Raw genomic sequence first — 20,367 nt, forward strand, 5'->3', positions numbered from 1 at the left:
ACTATACATTGCCTTAATTGTCTTTCTTTTATTCCATTTACAGGATGCGACATTTCTTTATGGCCTAGGGATTGTATATTTTAACTTCTCAGCATATCCCTGGTAAGAGCAACCATTTCATCCCACTATTTTCAGTTGAGTAAGGTGCATTTGCGGAAGTTTACCAACCATGTTTTGACGTCAAAATCATGTTGTTGGCTGCGGAAACTGGGTCAGTTTCCAGTGGCAACAGGCTTTCAAGTTTTACATTTGATGACACACAGCTCTTGATATTTGGTTTTCATTGGACAGGTGGCTGTGACAATACTGTTATTTCATGGTTGAAACCCAGTCACCAAACTTTTTGCATATCTTACTCAACTGATACTTGTGGTTAAGAATACTCCTATGTAAGTTTATTGTAAAGCTTGTTGACAGTCAAGTCTTCCTAAACTCTTAAACTGTGGTAATGGCTTCTATTAGTAGTTGGTGGTTCAAATTCATCATTGGTTTTTACTTTTTAAACCAGTATTGATATGTGATTTTTCTTTATCAAAATTAAACTGGCTTGAAGAATTTTGAACTAAAGAAAATATTAACCTGTTAGTACACCTGTATATATCTTGAGTCTCTTGGGATATTGCAAAATTACAAAGTCCTTGGTATTCTGGGTTTCTCAGCTGTCCCTGGTTCTCTAGCATCCCTGGTGCACTTAGTGTCCTAAATTTGTTAAGTGTCCTTAGTATGTCTCAGCTTAGACTATAAGCAGTCCCTTCCTCTCAGTAAATTTCTGTTAGTGCACCATGCAGAATTTCACTTAGTCTGTAGTCCTTGTGTTTCAAGCAACTCACTCCCAAAGTCCCCAGTTGCCCTAGCCATCACAAGGGTCTTGGCTGTCCCAAGTGTAGCACACCAATCCCATTCCTTTCAGTGTCCCAGGAGTCTCAGGTATTCTAGGCCTCCCAGGTGTCTAAAAGGGTTCTTTGATGAGTCAAATCCACACATTTTCATTTGTCTCCCCTAGTATTAAAAAAGCCTAAAAATTTCTCAAACCATTGTGATTACCATGGCAACATTACAGCCTCTAAACTTCAAGAATTAGTTTGTTGACCTCATGTCTCATTGTTGCATTGCAATCAATAACTCATTTAATGTTCTTCTGCAAAGTTGAAAATTCCAAGTTCATATATAGCCCCCTGAACTATTTTTAATTTGTGTTGGTATCAATCTATTACAAAATGGGGCTTCAAAAAAACACCCAAACCATCTTGAACCACCTGAAAGGACAATTTATACCTAAAGAAATTGTGTATTTGATTCTGTTCAACAGGGCAGTAAAGATCTTTCAACAAGTGCTGTATATAGACCCCAGCTTTAATTGTTCCAATGAAGTTCATCTCCGACTGGGAATCATATTTAAAGAACAGGGAAGCTGTGAAGCTAGTATTAAAGTAAGTTAATATTGAGATTGTTTGATAAGTTAAATCTCTGAAACACCAACAAAACAGAGCAAGGAGTAAGTTTTTCTATTTACTCCGTAAAGGTGGGGTTAAGATTATGAAGCATACATTTCTGAGGAAAGTGAAGACCAATGTCAAATTTGTAATTGAAAGAAAAAAGCAGGAGTTTTTATTCAAATCCACAAATTGTTGTGCAACTCCTTTTGGCAATTCATAACTATGTTTTGTTTTGTTTGCAGCATTTTCAAATGGCATTAATGGATTCCAGCCCTTGTTCTTTATCAAAAGTTGAAAGTAAGCTAGTAATGCTTATGTCACAAATAGCTTTATATGTTTGATTCGTCTGAGCAGCATGGGAAAGAGCACTTTTAAAGTAACACCTGCTTTCCACATTATGCAGTCCATAGAAGGCCTATAGATTTTCAGATTGCTATAGTGAAGATTTAACAATGTCTATAACATTAAATTTTAGGGGCCATGTATCGTAGCCATTGAAACAGTTTCTGAATTTTCAATGTTCTTGCTCAGATTAGATATAAGTGTTAACTTAAAATTTTGTTTTTCTCTCAGTTCGCTTTCATCTGGGACACCTTTTCGAGATGCAGAACAAATGTGATTTAGCGCAGGAAATGTATGAGACTATCATAGAGACTCCTAATACGCCTAATGCTGTCAGGGCTAATGCTTACAAACAATTAGGTAAGTACACGGTTGGTATTGTATTTAACAGAGTGGTTTTCACTTACAATGTCACTTGAGATTAAATGGGAAATAAGGAATGGGTAGTCAGGAATTGGGATTGCTAAAGCTACCAAGATCTTTAAACTATTTGAAATTAACCTGGTAACCTTAGATCTCAAGGTGAAAAACGAAATCAGTTGTCTGAAGGTTTGCTCTGTGTTTAGCCTCCAGGCACCACATGAGATTTGCAGATAACAGATCTCTACATATAGTTACAGTTTTTAAGTTGTTTAGTCATAACTGGACAGTTTCTATTCTTTTCTCTAAAAAGGGTGGATGTATTACAACAAAGAACACCTGGGTGACAGAACATCCAGAATGGAAAAAGCTGTCCAGTTGTTGCTGAAAGCTATTGAGACAGATCCGAACAGTGGCGCTGCATGGTATTTAATTGGAAGGTAGGATATGTTTTTCATTGTTAGTAGCAGCTCTTTTAGCCCATTTCAAAATATTATGTCCTTAGCATTTTACATTTTTCCCTCAAGCTGAAAAATGTATAATTTCTTAACTGATGATGTTCCACAAGCTCAAATTTTAAAAGCAGGTTTTTTTTAGGGTTTAAGCTTCTGGATCCACATTAATTGTTTTTGTATTGTAGGTGTTATGCCATGCAAGGAAAAGTTCATGATGCTTTCACTTCATACCGTCATGCCATTGACAAGTCAGAGGCAAACGCCGATACATGGTGCTCCATAGGGTAAGTTCTTTCTCACACCAGATTTTCTGATGTTAAAGTAGTTATTATTTTTGCAGAATGTAATTAAAACCATTGAACATAAATCTTAATTTTTTTTTGCAGTGTATTGTATCAACAGCAAAATCAGCCCATGGATGCTTTGCAGGCCTATGTGTGTGCCATTCAGTTGGACCCAACCCATGTGGCAGCATGGACAGACCTAGGTATTCTATATGAAGCCTGTGAACAGTTGAGGTAAAGATATTTTGTGTGCATCTGCTCAGTGTCCTCCAAAAACCTCAGCAGCCAGAATTTTCATCAGCCACTTTTTTCTGAAGCACCTGCTTCTCCAGTAGAACAAAATGGTGAAATACTTGCATTGATCTGAAATAAACTGTAACCCTGGCTTTATTTTTGTATATATACCCAAAACCCCTGATTAAAACTGGAAAGAAAACGATGAGTAAAGACAAAAGGAATAGATACTTACCGAATAAGTGCTTGTGCCCATTGGGGACTCACTTGTTTCTTGCCAGTTTTTTTTTTGTATTGCTGGTCACTGAAAAATCTGTGGAGAACAATGATTTGCTCTTTTAATAGCCCAATATGAGAGCTGAGAATTTTTATGGGTCACTCATTAGCAATTCTCCTTTCTGTCTGCTTCACTATTCTTATGATGCTAGTTCAGAGAATTTATCATTGGATCAACTAACAATCACCTAATTTATAATTTTGTTTATTTCTATCTTGTGTCTTCTTGATATTGTATTGGTATTGTGAGGAGAAACTCCATCTTCAGGGTGTGAAATAAATCTTTTTTTTCTGATAGCCACTTGGCTCCTAGATTTTTCAAAGTGGTAGCCAATTCAAAAAAAGTTGGTCGCCATTTTTAAGGAAAACAAAACCTACTTTTACACTGTCATTGTTCTAGATAGACCCTCCAAAATTAACGTAGGAAAAAGATAGTTAACTTGCTACAAAGTGGACACTAGGATGAATGATAAACAACGTACAAGCTCACCTAAATCCAAGATGGCGTCTAGTTGCGTTTTGGAAACGAACTTTACGAGGAAGTTTGCCGCGGATTTATCTTTGCAAATCTTTTTAATTCACTATGTTTCTAGGAAAGGTTATGATGAAGCATTCTAGTCACCAATTTGGCAACTAGTTTTCAGAATTTGGTCGCCAAAGTGAAAAATTTAGTCGCATTGGCGCCTGTATTAGGTGCAATTTCACGCCCTGATCTTGGTCACTCATTTAAATTGTTTGCGATTTTCTCCTGATGTTTTTTTTTGGTTTATTTGCTTCTTTACTTGTAGTGATGCAATTGCATGTTACAGTGCTGCTAGGAAGTATGGTGAGTTATTCAAGTTAAAACAAACTGGATTTGTGCAATGTTTTTCTTCAATGGTAAGTTAAATTGAGTTAAGAGGGAATTATTCATCCTCAGGTGCAACCGATAATACAATCGAGGCTCGCGTCAAGGCACTGCAGGCTCAGCTAGCTATGATGCCTCAGCAAGGAAAAGCACAAAAGAAGTAAGTTATTCCGTCTTAAGATCTTTTGTAGTCTTAACTGTTTACACCTTAGCATCAGTATTCAGTATTCTCCTTACTGTTCTCTTGAGATTTCTTGAGGCTGACAAGGAGAATTTGTTTAACAATCAAGAGCTTGTTTATTTGGTGATCATGTCCTTCATTCTTGTGACCTTAATGTTTGATAGAGTAGTGATATTGTAATTTAGGAGAATTTTGATGCTAGTCATTGTTAGGGGTCAGGAGTCAAAGTTTATAACTTCACTCTCAGGGCAGTCCAATGTTTGTTTTAAAGTTTTTCAGGTTTTTAGAGTAGTCTACTTTCTAATGCTGCACTTAGTTTTACAAAGAGGTATGTTGTTAACAATGTGACTTTTTTTTTTAGGAATATTCCATCTGTTGATGAGGCATGGCAGTTACCTATTCCTGCAGAACTTACAACAAGGACAATACGCAATGCACAAGTAAGGCCTGCCATGGGCCCTTTGATGACGAGCTAACTCTTGAAATTTCAGCTTAAAAAACTCTTTTCAGAGGCCAGTTGACAGTATTACAGTGTAACTCAGTTGCTAAAACCAAAATATCTTGTAATCCCCCCTATTATTTTGATATAAAAAGAAATGGTGTCATATCTTTTATTGTGCCTTTTAACGATACGTTTTCCTTTGAATCCAATCTCCCTACTTTTCTTTCCTCAAAGAATTTTTCCTTGTACAGTATACTCGTATTTATATACTTGTATTATGTAAATGCAGCAAAAACATTTATACATAGGATCTGTGACATGTAGGGAACCCAGTTAAGAGTAATACATTTTTTTTGTCCTGTAGGTTCCAAAAAAGAATTATTTTTTGGCTGTGTAGGAATGTTTTTTATTGCTTGGTACAATAAAATTGAAATTCTTTATTTATTTGTAGGTAAAGCTTTTGACCAGTGCTCAGATGCAAGGTCTACAACAACAACAACAACTACAGCAAATGTATTTACAACAACAGCAGGTCACAGAACCAAACAATGTGCAGGCTCATGATGCAGTTCCTATGGAAAATGCAGTCATGTATTCAACGGGTAAAAATATGGCAAACCATGTTTCTTTGCATGATGGGAAGGCCGAAAATCACGATGAACTTAATCAATCTTCTGTTCCTGGTTCAAGCTCACAAGAAAACTGGCCTGATGCAGTCCAGCCACTGAATGGACAAATACTGGTTCCAACATGCTCTGAAAATCAATTTGCTAAATCTACAGACGGTTTGACACAAACTGTTACATCTAGCATCACAACCCAAGGAATTTCGCTTCCATTACCTGGGCCGTTCTCGCAGTCAGAGTCACTTTTCACAGAAGCACACAGCGATTCAGGTGTTTCTGCCATGGAAACCTCTATTGCAGGAGATGATCCATTGATGGCAGTCACTGAACAACAAAATTCTTTAGCAGGACCTGATGCATTGACGACTACTTCTCCTCTATCAAACTTCGTTTCAACGTCGTCCAATGCTTCAATGTTTAACTCAAGTGTTCCCAGTAGTCAAGGAACAACTCTTCTTCAAGGCGAATCTGGAACAACAGCAACTTCTGAACAATCTCTTTCAAGTGGAATACACTCCACTCTCTTGAGTGAAATAAATTGTACTGGTGATGTGAAGCCAAGCCCGCTAACAGGAACTAGTGATCCCACACTAAGCAATGGACCCATGTCAATGTACACAGGATTTCCAAGTTCAGCTGCCGGTGCAGCGAGTGGAATATCAACCATTTCTCCCTTCTCACCCCCAAGTCATTACGTTATGTCGCCAACACAAAAATCGCCCTTTCACACGACCGCATCTCAACTCTCCCCAAGTCTTACTCAACCTTTGTCTATCATCAACCCAAGCTGTTTATCGCCAAGTTCAGGCCTACAGGAAGGGCAGTCCGCTTTCTCTCCTGCGTCTCTTATTCCAACGGATCTCTTATCTCCATCAAAACAACTCGCAGTCATCTCACCTAGCTCATCATCCAAGTCACCGTTCAACCTCAGTTCAGGGGGCGATAATTTGGCTATTCCTAAATTGAACTTGCTGTGTGATTCCAATGCGTTACCACACCCTCCAGATACTCCACTTCCTCCTCTTCCTACCGACAAGTTGTCACCACAGACACCAAGTATTTATGTAAGCATGTTTCCCATGTTGCTAAAATTTAATGACGTAAAGTTCATGTTTAAGAGAGAGGTATCTCTATATGACCATGTACTTGGACATGTAGGTACACTTTGCCCTTTACAAACATATACTAGCACAGTGTCTAGCTTTTAAACATGACTTTTATGTTCAAAAGGTTCACTTCTTTTTCTTTTCTTGGGGATTTTTCAGTTGTGATAATTCTTTTATTATTCCCGTGTAGGTTGAAAACAAGAAGGATGCATTTTCACCAGCACTTCAAAACTTGGTGCTAAGTAATTCCAATCCCATCCTTGTGATCAGAGGGTTGGCAGCAGCACTTAGATTAGGTTTGTATCTTATTGAACATTTTATACACACCCATCTGTTGTGCAGCAACTGGCAACTAAAGTATGTTCACAGATCACTCAAAAAAATTTTCAACGGATAATCCTGTAGACTACGAGCAGGCCTTCTTCTCCGACGTAGTCTGTCGCGTGAGTCGAAAAAAACAAAAAAAAGAAAACACAGAACTCCAGTTGAGAATGACTGTACAACTTGATGCTTAACACTATCTTAACGCTAACACTAAAACAGTCTGTGAATTCTTTTGCAGATCTTAGTTTGTTTTCAACCAAGACTCTTGTTGAAACAAATGGCGAACACCAAGTAGAAGTGAGGACACAGGTATAACTTATTTTAGCTGAAAACTCAGTTTCACAGTTCTAAATGGAGAGAAACTGTTTCTGCCTACAGAGCAATTTTCAATTGAGTTTCGAAAGTAATCTGGGATTGCATTGATTTTGCGTTACTTTGCTTTGTGATTGGTCCAGAAAACTCGCGCCTCTCTCTCAACCAATCAGATGCAGAACTAACACCAATCACGACTTGGTCACCCGCGTTTTCCCGCGCGTTAGGTTTGAGTTCTCATTGGCTCTTCAGGATATTTTCCTTTCTTCTCACTGGCTGTTGTTATTATGTCGCTGATGGTTGTATGACACTCAACTCTACTGACAAGCGCTCTAGTATCTAGGTTGTCTTAAGCCACTTTGCAAGTATCTTTGTCTCGAACCTTTTGAGCCGGTTATTTATACGAGGTCCAACCGAAACCGCGACTAAACGCAAGTAGTGGGCCTCAGAGATTCTCTATCAGAGGGTTGATTTAATAAAATTATTGTCCTTCCTCTATAAGCTTTCGGCCCTCTTGACATTGTCCACAAAAATTAATGTTTAGATGAAAGGTTCGGTTAAATTGAAGATGGTTTAGAACGCGGTTTTGTTAAACAACGGCTAAACTTTGTTGAAATAACCCGCCCCTTAGGTTCAGGAAGACGATTGTCAGACTAGGTGAATGCTTAAAGTTGATGACAAATGCGCTGATTATCTTGCCTTCACTTTCAGAGACTTCAAGCGTCAGATGAAAACTGGGATGCTGCTGGTGAAAAGAAAGTCTGGTTGTGCGAGAGCAGCAGGTAAGTAATGTGATGGTTTTAAAAAAAAATTTTATCTGGATGACCTTCTACTTTGAAGGCATGGGTAATCACTGACACAAAACAATGACGCGGCTATCTGTGGTGTATCTTTTTCACAGGTCGTATACAACCATTGCAAAGTATGCCCAATATCAGGCGAACTCATTTCAAGAGTCTTTGAAGGTAACCTCTAAAGAGAAGTGATGGTAGGGCCGTTTATACGAGGGGAAAATAAAACGTGGCTTGTAGAAGACGCGAAGTCATCGTATTAATGCTTCATTTACACTTCAATAAGCCGTGGTTCATGTAAGGCGAGGGGTTTGAGCACGTCTTAAATAAGCCGCGGCTTGAAGAAGATGCGAAATCACCGGCGTGAATGGCATTGCAGCTTACGTAAGACGCGAACTTAAACTGCGCAAGCGCAATTTTTCCCACGCATACGACCGCTCCCACAACTGTATCAAAAATAAGACGAGAATCATCAATACGAGCGCTTTGTGTCTTATTTACGCCGTGTTCGTATAGATGGCCCAGTTCGTCTCTTATGTAAGCCGTGGATTATTTTCCTCGTATAAACGGCCCTAGTGTAGACGTAGATTTTTACATTCGGATTTTGGAATAACAATGTACAGTAATAGTCATGAAACAAGTGAATTTACATACAAACCCCTTTGCAATCATAATCTGAGTAAATTTGAAGTGTTTATTATGTTTGGTTACTTCAGGAAGAGCAGGATAGACAAGCGGGCATCAAAGAACCATCGCAATCAGACAGCGATTCATCGTCAAGCTCCAAGAAGTGAGTTCTGATTTTACTTATATAACAAGTCTGAGTTAGTTCCTTCCGTTTTCAAATCAGATAAAGTAATACTATATCATGCCCTCTTAGTTGCATCTTATTATATCTGTCAGTCGATGAGTGCGCTATTATTGGTCAGTTTAGTGGGCCATAATTCATTGTACGGCCCGCCAAATTAAACAAATTAATTTGAATTGAAATCTTGCTCTTTATTTGAACCCAGGGACATGATAAATATCTCGCTAACCTCGTTTTATAGGTTCGTGCTGTGAGTTGCAGAACCTGTTTTTTTTTTCGTTCGGATTTTTAGCGCACATCGCGCTAGGGCCATCAATCTGAGCGGAAATACTCGGTCCTTAACTTACAGTTCGGATCTCGAACTTTGTTAGTGAGAGGTTTATATATATATATATATAATGTACTGATCCTAGTGTAAGCTCATTGGGGTCTTTCTGTTTGCCTCCAACAGTGGCAGGAAAGGCAAAGGAAAGAAGTTCAAGTGGATTAAATTTGGAACTAATGTTGATCTTTCTGATGAGAGAAAGTAAGTTTCAGAGATACCGTTAGTAAATTGTACAAAAGGTTTTCTCTTTAGACTTGTGTTTTACAGAAAATGAATATTTACTCCATTTGTTTGGAAAGTGCTTAACTTGCTTTGCTTTGTTCTCTTCAGATGGAAAACGCAACTACAGGAACTTACTAAACTTCCACCATTTGCCAAGGTCAGCATTACCTTGTTACACCAAATTTTTTTCGTCCTTGAATACAAACACCTTGCGAACCTAAGCCTCTACAAGGCATTCAGTTAATAAAACGGAGCGCGTTGGCAAACGGCGCGGTAATAGGAGCGGAGCGAAAAAAAAATGAGGGAAGTCTGGGTCTGATCCCGCACCCGACTAAACCTCCCTCGGTTTTTTTCACTCCGCCATTATCGCGCTTCGTGCATTATCGTGCGTAACTGAAAGCCTAGAATAGGCTATGTGAAAATAGAAGTAGTCTGCACATTGTGACAATCTTGAAAGTTCTTTATTTTATCGGCAGTCGTTTAGGAAGTCTACTGATTGTAACCTTTCTATGATCAGGTGGTGAGTCCGGGTAACATGTTAAGCCATATTGGTCACACAATCCTCGGCATGAACTCAGTGCAATTGTACATGAAGATACCAGGATGTAGGACACCAGGTATTTATCCGTTCAAACACACTTTGGCTAACAACATCCGTAACAAAGTTATATCTACTTTGTGAGAAAAAAAAAAGGATGATCAATTTTTTAAGTGTTTTTTAGTGCATCTTTGCGATATTCTCTTGTCTCTGCGCTTATCTGGAAGGTGAAAAACCGTAAACATATCATAAATTGTGGTAGACTCAAACTGGTTGAAGAACAATTAGCTGCGTTCTTTCCAAGCATAGTAGAGGGGGCGAATCCACGACTTAAATTGAGTGATAGCGCGTAGAATTTAAATCAGCGATCTCTGAAACCCCAGTGCTCTGATTCTCTTGGCTATGCTACTGCAAATTTTTTTTATTTTTAGAAAAGGATCAAATATTGCAATATTTTGTAGTGTTAAACACTCCAGTGGTACATTTTATATGTCAGTTCCGAGTATTATTGCTTCATACAATGATAAGCTAGCTTTGTGCCTTTTGATTGTGTTTTTAGGTCATCAAGAAAACAATAACTTCTATGCGATAAATATTAACATTGGACCGGGAGACTCAGAATGGTTTGCAACTCCAACAGAATATTGGGGTGTTTTACACAACTTGTGTGAAAAGTAAGTAACTCGATCCAAAATGATACAGTAAATGATTTGAACCCGATGGTAATATAGTCCCGAGGAGGAGTGTTGTTGGTAGTAGTAACTGACATTTCGACAACCATGGCGGAAGTCATCGTCAGACTCATATTGGAGACAACTTTTCTTATTGTAACTTTTTGATTTTATTTTGCAGGAATAATGTCAATTTTCTAACAGGTAAGGAGTCTTTCACTACAGCGAATCATCACTTCTCTAGTCTCTCTAAACCACGCTCCACACACCTCCCCTTCTTGGCAAGCCCTCTCCCCTACCCCAGGCCTCCCTCTACAACCTTCCAGCTCCAATTCTCATTTGTGTTCTCAAACACTGAGACAGCGATGGACGACTTGTAGCCAGAAATACTGGCACTATTTTTATGATTGCTGGTGTCTCCTTCAACCAATCCGTCTATCTTTAAAAATGGGAACTTCCTACATTCGTGCAAGTTGATTCGTCCACTAAGGTGCCTTAATTGTTTTGCTTTATTCAATTGTTTGTAAAGGCTCCTGGTGGCCCATTCTTGAGGAACTTTACGAGGAGCGTGTGCCAGTGTACAGATTTATTCAAAGGCCTGGTGACCTAGTCTGGCTCAGTCCTGGAGTAGTACATTGGGTACAGTCGTCGGTGAGTAGTTAACTCTTTTACTCTTAAGATCTCATTAGTAGTTCTCTTTTATGTTTGCCATACAGTTCTTGTTCTGTTAGTTTGGAGAATTTGGTGTTGGATTAACCGATGATCCCCTTATTGACATTTTTCTTTATTCTCATCACTTGTCTGCGTGATTTTGTATAGCTGTTGTAAGGAGAAATTCTATCTTGGTCACTCATAGGAGTACAAGGATGAAACAGTGTAATTTGAAATTACAGAAGTGCTAATTATGTTTCTCTCATTTTTGGTGATGAAAGTTGTGATAAAATTTACTTGTATTTTAGGGTTGGTGTAACAATATTGCCTGGAATGTCGGTCCTCTTACAGGTGAGTGTAGGTAGAGATTCAACGCAATTTATTTGGACGTATTCGTGACGTTCCAGTCATATTTCATCACTGCTACCTTTTTCATCAGGAACGCTTCATATCTCTAATATTAAAATGATCATTTTGCAGAGGACATGTACACAGCAGCTATAGAAAGATATGAATGGAACAAACTACAAGGTGAGAAATTGATTAACTACAGTAGAGCATTTTACAAACATCTTAAGGTGTTTCTGTTTTGTCACCCATGTTTCACATGGGGTAGTGTAGTTAGGCAGTAGCTGTATTAGGTATATTTTAGGATACTGACAGCAGATTATATCGCTTTTACTTTGATTTACTAGCCGTGTGATTACTTTACTTCTCAATTAAGCTGTTGGTTTGGTTCAAAAGCTCCACAAATTTCTTATGAATGATGATCGAAGAGTGATCAGTTTATCAAGGCATACTATTTGACAAAGCTAGGAAGAAGGCGCTTAGCTCCTTCAACTTTAGGTTTTTTACGGTCCAGGCCCCGGTTGTTCGAAGGTTGGATAACGCTATTTGCTGGATAAATCTCTATCCGGTGGATAGTATAGTATGTTTTTCGATAATTTATCCGCTGGTTAGCGATTTATCCGTTGGATAACGTTATCCGAACTTTATACAACTGGGCCCAGCTGTCTAGTTCAGTGCGGCCGATTTTATCTGTTATTTATGAAATTTCCTGCAATTTCAACTTCAGGTGAGAAGTCCATTGTGGCCATGCTACACTTGTCGTGGAACCTCGCAAGAAATGTGAAAGTCACCGAAAGGAAGTTGTTTGAACATATTAGGTGAGTCTTTGCGAAAATTGTATTCTTGTTCCCCTCCTCCTCAGATGATTGTTAATCCAGGAACGAAGGCGTACTTTCATTGAATTGTTCCTGGAAATTCGTGCGGTTAGACTGTCTCTGTCCCCTTTCTCTTGCTAGTTGTAATCTCGCAAGTGTTGCGTTTGATTTCAGAGTTGTGCTGGCCAGGTCACTCAAGTATTGTCAGATTACTGTGGAGAAACTAAAGCATGCTGGGATTGAGGTGATGTGGCATGGGAAAAAACACAATGAAGGATCTCATTACTGTTTTCAGTGCGAGGTGAGCAGCTCCTCTGTTGGACTACATGTTGTGTTGTGTTCTTCCCTGTACATTTTTCTCGACATATGGAAAGCGTTACAACACATTTTAAGTAGAGTTTAGGGCCTTGGAAGTGGCGAATCGCGCTTACTAGTTGATGTGTAACGAGCTGTGCAAATCTCGAGTTGAATTTTTATTACCCCTGATGATCAAATTTGTTGAAAAACCACGAAAGAAAAGTAGAGAGACCGGTAGCTAGAGTTCGTTGCATGGTGGATGATTAGCTCTGTGAGTTTTGAGCCCAAATTCCAATTTCCATTTCGCTTTTGCCGTTTTTTTCGGTTTTCTTTTGAGTCCTTATTGGCCTCTCATGACGTGTTCCCTTGATCGTGCATGTTCTATAAACATTACGCTATCGACATTGCTGATCCTAGCAGTATGCAGGACGCATGTCATATGAACTTCGTAATAGACCTCGCTCACCGTGGAGTCCCTGTGGCTCAGTGGTCGAGCATCGGAGTGTGGAGTCAGAAGGTCTGAGGTTCGATTCCTTATGGGGACTCAGAATATTTTCTTTGTCCCACGCTCGTGACAAGACAAAAAACATCTTCCTTTATTTCTTTGGATCTGTTTGTACGATCCTGTCGAGAAGCATTGTAACCTGCTTACAAACTCGTGCTTCTCTTTTGCTTCCTAGGTGGAGGTTTTCAATATTCTGTTTGTCACAGACAACAAGAAACACGTCGTGTATTGTCAAGATTGCGCCAGAAAGACCAGCAGTAATCTTGCTGGATTTATAGTCCTCAATCAGGTAAAAACCTTTCTCATTATAGAAACGCAGCTACTAACTTTTGATCAATCATCGGTCTTTTAGACACTAGTGGTACTTGTCTGTGTGGAGTCCGTTTGAGAGCCGTCAGAAGTTGTGTGTACACGTAAAGTAGTGCGTGTATCTTTAGTCAACCCTTTACACCTCAACATCAGTATGCATATTCTCCCTACTGTTCTCTACACATTTCCTAAGGTGTAACAGGGAGAATTTGCTTAATAGTGAGGAGCTTCTTTAGTTGGTAATCATTTGCTTTATTCTCATGACCTAAATGTGTGATTCAGAAGTGATATTGTAAACAGAAAGTAGATGCTTGTCACCATTAGGGGTTGAAGGGTTAAAGAAAATTATTTTCAGCTTTTTTCGTTATTAACTCGCACGAATTTTCCCTATTTTCAGTACACGCTTGAGGAGCTGACTGAAGTGTATAATAATTTTAAATTACATGCGGTAAGCGAAATTTCTTATTCACATATCTGAGATCTGTATTTTGCTGCTCAATACAAGCACATTGAGTTGGTGATTGTTGACGAGTCGACGTAGTTAAGCAGGCATAATGGTTTGTCAGTATTTTGTTATAATATATTCACAATTTTATCCTCTCCGCTGTTTTCCCAGGTGACTCCCCGAGCTGTGGAAGCCGTACTAGCCCAGAATCCCTCGCAGCCTTTAGGCGTGGTCGCCCAGGGTGTGAGCAATTTAGCGTAGTTAACATTTTTTGATACTGTTGCGTTTTCTGTTTTTGTACAAAAGAGAGGTATATTTTCTATAATGAACAAAGCGTTAAATTCAAGCAACGATCGAATTCTCATGCGAGCTGTATGATATTTAATTTAGGTAATGGAAGATTATATTTGAATTTTTCTGCCGGCGTAGCGCCGCGTCAAGTACAACGTAGTCTGAAAATTCAGCATTTTCCTCTCTCCGTTGACAATGATACTTTCCACTTCAATTAGATTCTCATCGAAATATCCCAGAGGTTTAATATAACATTTCTTTTGTGTATTTTGCCCTTTTTCTTGTTAAGTTCGATGATGCGTCATCTGTGTATGATCATGTCGATCTTAATCAGCTCAGACTGTTGCGTGACCACCCAAGACATTTTTGGAGGTCACGCAAAAATCGTTTTCGTCACGTTATGAACACGTTGCACGACTGCGTCAAGGATCGCTCGTTTTTCTAAGTTAAGTATTATTGTTTTTTTTCTTTTATTCAGTCTTACCTAATCTTTCTCTATTTGATTCATTTTTTTTTTATCAAATACCTGGAAAGAAATTTTTTACACTTATTGCATGAGATTTCAAAAAATCTTGGGAACAGCTAATTATTAAAATTATAATCCGACTTCAATTTTGGGAGTGAGAATATTCACCCCACTTCCCTTCCTTGCCTTTTCGCCTGTAAATTGTATTTTTGGCCGGGCTTAAATAAGCCACCATCCGTTGAAACTATCATGAATCGCGAGGATAATTTTAGCGGTACTCTGCTCGTCTTGTTATACACAACAATCTCGTCTGTAAATACTTGCCGTATTGTAAACGCTGTCTTTGATATTGCAGTGTAATTCTTCGTCAATTTGTTTGCAGCAGGCTAAGAAACAGCATCATCGTACTTTGCATAACTGGGTTTCTCTTTTCACTGGGACAAAATAAACTGGTTAACCCTTTAATTCGCTGTGATCAGAATGTCAATTCCTCTTAAGTTTTTTCCATACACTGTCAAGCAGATAGCTTCTGTTAGCTGAGAAAGTTATCAGCTCAGGGAGACTGATTGGATGTAACACCAAATTCTCGAGAGTAATCAACTAAGAAAGATACGGGAATCACCAAGGAGAATTTAGTTATCGATCACGGGAGTGAGAGGGTTAATGTTACCTACTTACAAGTTCACGATCCCGCAGCGCAGCATTTAAATATTTAAATTTAATTTCCAACGCTAATTTAAGTAAAAATAGTTAGAGTGTAACAAGAGTGATAGTTTTATGACACAGCAACGCGTTGTGGTCTGTTGAATTGGAAGCACTGCTTTGAACAGTGAAACGATTATTTGTAAATTGTTTTATAGAATCAACCGTTTTTTGCCTAGTAGCGCGCTTTTGCGGCGCACAATCGCTATGGCCTTTTCGCTGGCTAGAAACACAGCACCCAACCGCCATAAAACCGCATCACTCTTCATTCACAATTCAGGTTCATTTCTTTAGCACAAATGGAGATGGAGATCCGTTTCCCTGTTAGTTTATCATTAGCTTAGGTGAGAAAATACTGTTCCTAGTTATAACTTAAAACCATAAGTTTTGTTTGTCGTTCTTACCACACGTTAAAGCACTTTTTATTCAGTGAATATTCGTTCTGTATCTCTGGTTAATATGCGTCTACACTTTTTAAGTCATCTTTGTTAAACGTTGTTAATTTGGCAGCATTCACATATGTTTCCCAACGCTCACCGGAATTTGTGATGTTAAATTAATGTAAATTTTTGTCTTGCAATTTCATGTTCCCTTTCCTGACCTCGTCAAAAGAATTTTAGCTGATGGACGCTGGGAATGATAGGCACTGCTAATGATGAGGAATTTTTGTTTGGCTTTTGTTACGTTTTCGTGCGAGTGTTTCTTCTTTCACTCCCAAAGGCCTTTACTAGTAGTTTAGTTTTGGATAAGGTTTTGCAAGAGTGCCACACGATTGTCCATTGAACACTTGGTACGTTGCCTTTTTACCTTATCGTGTACAACCACATAGAGTGTCACGGCAGTAGTGCGTAAAAATGCAAACGAATCGACGGAGATTCATTTACAGAGGTCAATTAGTCAGCCCTCGTCAAATTGCCACAGAAATGTTGTGGTTGAATGTTAAACCATCGTGGATTTGATTTGCTCATTTGGTGGAATACTTTGGGAGTGGAAGGACTTAGGAGAGGTTCAATAGTGTTGAGCATTTTTGTGTAATTGAAGATTCGGTTTAAACTGAATGTGTGTAATTCGCTTTTAGATGACATGTTTTTCCCGGTTGTTAAATCAATCAAATGCCTTGCGCTGTGATATATTGCCACACTGTGGCGCTGAATAAAGATATTTATTTCCGTTACATGGTCCACTTTTCTGTTCAGTTCTGTTTTACTGCGTTCGACGTGGGAGAACGCATACTCATCACGTCGTTTTTCAATCCCGCGGGTATCGATCGGAAGCCAGGCCACTCCATCTTGGACTGACAGGTACACATGGCCTCGATCGCATGCGGGTATCTTGACTCGCTTCGTCTGGATGCTATGGGAAGATATGTAGTTAAATTGTAGCCATTTGAAGGAACGAAATGAGTTACTGCGCATCAGAACGGTGAGTCAAGGCTTTATATGATGGTCGTTGGTGTAATTCGGGATAATATAGCACAGAGACGAAATATCCACTCCTAAGCTATATCAGAAGCATTATACTAATCCATTATTATAACTAGTCAGCGGAAAATGTCATGGTCATGGTTAGAATTACTCAGAATTGCCGTTCTACCACATAACGAGAGGAGCAGAGCAAAACTACTCTTGTTTAAAGTAGACGCTTTCACGAAGTTAAGATGTTGAAGTATTTCTGACTTACTGTTAGGTAATTACTGAGGGAAACTTTACAACTGTTCGACTTTCTTCCTTGCATTATTTATCGCCTGTTGGATTAACTCTGTCTATGACGACCCTCTCAGTTTGTCCAAACGGGCGTTTTTTTCAACGATAACACTTCCTTTTAGGAGTTATCTCACAAGTTCTCAGTACTTAAGGGTTGTTGAAGTACCTACACATGTCCGATCAAGAACAGAATTCTCTTCACGAATGTACGGGTCCGACTGTCTTCCCTAAGATTTTGTTAAATTTCATGCTGCCTTTTCACTTCGAAAAGATTTTCTGTCGAACAATGGGGTAATTAAGTCGACGAAACGGGAAGCGGGTCATCCTCTCATGAGTATCCTCTGTTATTCCATATTGACCCACTCACATCAAACGATATGACGAGAAATTCTCATGGACCACAGAGTACGAATGTTAAAATAGGCGACTTCTTGAACATCCTTCAATCGAATAGATATTATTTCACCTTTTTGAAGAGGTAAGTGCACGTTGTAGACCACGAGCAGTTCATATTTCCATTCTAATCTTTCGCGCAAGTCAAAGAAATCGGCGAAGAAAAATAAGATACCAAACCAGTACAAGGTCTTCGTTTGGGAACTGAAAATCGCGTGGGATCCTGGGAACGTATGTCGCGCGCGCTTTAAGACGTCACAAAGGTAACCGAAAAACAAACTGAATTCGCCAGCAAACAGGGAACATCATGCAACGGTTTTCCTTCCATTTACATTTTGGTTAAACTGTCTTCGCATGACTGTGGAATGAAGATCTCTTTACTGCTGAGTACGGTTTTCATCTGTTTTTCCTTGAATACCGTTAAAGGTAAAAAGCCCCTTTTTATCTATGCTTAAGTTCAACTCCAACTTGTCCCAGCCTAACTTCGCGGACGAAACCACAGTTACTGTTGGGTGGGTCAGTTCCGCCGAGAAAGTATCTTCTATTTCGTGGCATTTTATCTTTTGTGAAAAACGACAGAAGATACCCCGAGATTTTCCTTAGAAAAATTTCACAAGTTTACGCGACAGTTCCATTCAACTCGCCGTTTGGAACACATAATTTTTAAGCTCAGTTAAGAATTTGTTTTTATCGCTATATCTGTTTTCTATTTTTTCGCTTTTCAGTTTTTCGAATTTAAAAATCCCCTTTCGATTTCAAAGATTTCTTAGGGGAAGTGCACTGCTTATAGGGAAAGAAAAAAAAATATGGATATTGTTTAAAAATGTGCGCGTGGCTTAGCTGTCCGATATGTGACTTATTTCACTCCTGGACAACTTTAAAAGTTATGACTAAACCAGATTCTGTTGCACTCAAAATTTATCTTGTACATTCATCAAATCAAGGAAAGCTTGTGCTCTCATTTGACACTGCTGCACTCGCCTCGGAGGGATCAAATACGACCCTTATTTGCCAGGATACAGACAGCAAGCTGCTAACAAACCTAACATGGTCATTTCAAAGAACTTCGGGTGATTTCGTTTTGGTTGAAAATGGTCTCCTGGCCCCTGGTGTCAGTGGAGATAAATACAAGCTATCAAATTCAACAACTAAGCTGCAGATTAATCAGCTTGGCGTCAATGACATTGGTAACTACACTTGTTGCATGAGAGGAAAACAGGGGGAGATTATTCTGAGTGCTACGGTTTTCTTGACCGTGGAAGGTAAGATATCTGAAGGTGTATATTCTTAAAATTTTAATAAGAGTTTATCGACAGATTTCGGCCTCTGCTTGTTTATCAAATCCGAAAAACAGGAAGATGTAGTGCAAATAAGGAAACATCTATTGCAACTTTCTCGTGTTCTTTTCACAATCCCAAGTGTGATTATTATGTCGGTAATTCGATAGCCAAACGTGCGCATGCGGTCTATTGCTTTTATAAGATAAATTTTCTGCGGTAGTACCTCAGTTACTTTATAAAACAAAGTAGCTAGCTGTCACTTGCAAATTATTGTACAATTTAAGCAATAGAAAGGGAGAAGATGATATGTTCGCGAAAAGCTCAACGTGTTATCTATAAAAACCCACAAGCGTCCATTCACAGATGCTACAGTCTGATTGACTACGTTACTCTCTATCTGTTCCTTGATAGATATTGATTAAAATAGACTAAAAGTTTGTGGTTTTAAACAGAATAAATTAAAAGCGCGAGCCTTCCTTATTATGGAGTTTTTGACGACTGGCGTATTAACTCTTTAACTCCCAGGATCTCATTAGTAATTCTCTTACTGTCTGCCATATAGTTCTTGTGATGTTAGTTTGGAGAATTTGGTATCGGATCAACTAATAATCCCCTAATCAACATTTTTCGTTATTCTCATCAGTTGTCTGCTTGATATTGTATTGATATTATAAGGAGAAACTCTGTCTTGGTCACTCATGGGTTAATATTAAAAACAACTAATAGATAATTCGCTCTCTATTTCTATGCGCCACTGTTCATTCGGGCTCTTATCGAATATCACGCGATAGAAGTCTCGAGCGAATAATCTAATTGTTAAATAGGAAAAATTCATTCTCTGAAGAAAGACAGCATTGAAAAAAAAATTTATGTGAACGAGTTATAACCTGATAGACCATTGTAAAAAATCGTAGGAATACTTTCATGCAAAATTGTAATCTCCTTTCCAAAACGAACGAGGTGCTACGTTTGTCGAGAACTGTTGCGCTCTTTTCGAGGAAAGCAAAAACAATTTGTCCGCATCAACTAGAAGTTGATTCATAGAGAACAAAAATAGGCTGACCACCAGCTTTTAGGAATCTTCTACGATGCTGTACTTATCTTTATCAACTTATAATTGTGTACCAGCTAATTTTCCCCTCAGTAATTATTATTAAATATATTTAAAATGTGAAGCTAATAGCAGTGGAAATAACATTGCGAAATATACTGCTTCTTTTTTACCTCATTTTTCTATGTTAACTTTACGATATTTTTATATCAGCTTTGCCCAGAAATGGCCAACCCGCAAATAATCTAAGTTCCATGACTACAGTGCCTTCCGCAAGCGCTTCAAATCCCTCGAGTACTACACATCCCTCGAATGCATCGAATCCCGCAAGCGCACTTTATCCTACGAGTGTGGGACATTCCGGAGGTATATCAACCTTGTCGAAAGGAGAAGTTAAAGCACCTTTGGAAAAACTTCAACCATCACATTCTACTTCACCAACTATCATGCAAGGAACAACATCTCATCCTGTTTTGTCAACTTTGTCGAGAAATCCTGATAGAATTATATCAGCAAGTCAGGGTTGTGGAA

At 38.7% G+C, this 20,367-nt stretch overlaps 1 protein-coding gene across 1 annotated transcript; it reads left to right on the forward strand.

Annotated features, from left to right (window-relative positions):
• Positions 1-4: 4 nt before the first annotated feature.
• Positions 5-16,583, forward strand: LOC131799913 (lysine-specific demethylase 6A-like). Its single transcript, XM_066167907.1, has 29 exons — positions 5-102; positions 1,310-1,430; positions 1,679-1,733; positions 2,010-2,138; positions 2,452-2,578; positions 2,779-2,877; positions 2,980-3,111; positions 4,176-4,213; positions 4,307-4,394; positions 4,777-4,855; positions 5,309-6,547; positions 6,780-6,885; positions 7,152-7,222; positions 7,937-8,007; positions 8,127-8,190; positions 8,733-8,806; positions 9,276-9,350; positions 9,480-9,528; positions 9,889-9,988; positions 10,469-10,583; positions 10,762-10,784; positions 11,110-11,231; positions 11,540-11,582; positions 11,712-11,762; positions 12,307-12,397; positions 12,569-12,695; positions 13,372-13,485; positions 13,903-13,953; positions 14,122-16,583. Exons 3-29 carry the CDS (start codon positions 1,688-1,690, stop codon positions 14,209-14,211), a joined length of 3,414 nt encoding a protein of 1,137 aa, XP_066024004.1. The 5' UTR covers positions 5-102; positions 1,310-1,430; positions 1,679-1,687; the 3' UTR covers positions 14,212-16,583.
• Positions 16,584-20,367: the final 3,784 nt, after the last annotated feature.

The sequence above is a fragment of the Pocillopora verrucosa genome, chromosome 6, assembly GCF_036669915.1.
Source record: "Pocillopora verrucosa isolate sample1 chromosome 6, ASM3666991v2, whole genome shotgun sequence".
NCBI lineage: Eukaryota > Metazoa > Cnidaria > Anthozoa > Scleractinia > Pocilloporidae > Pocillopora > Pocillopora verrucosa.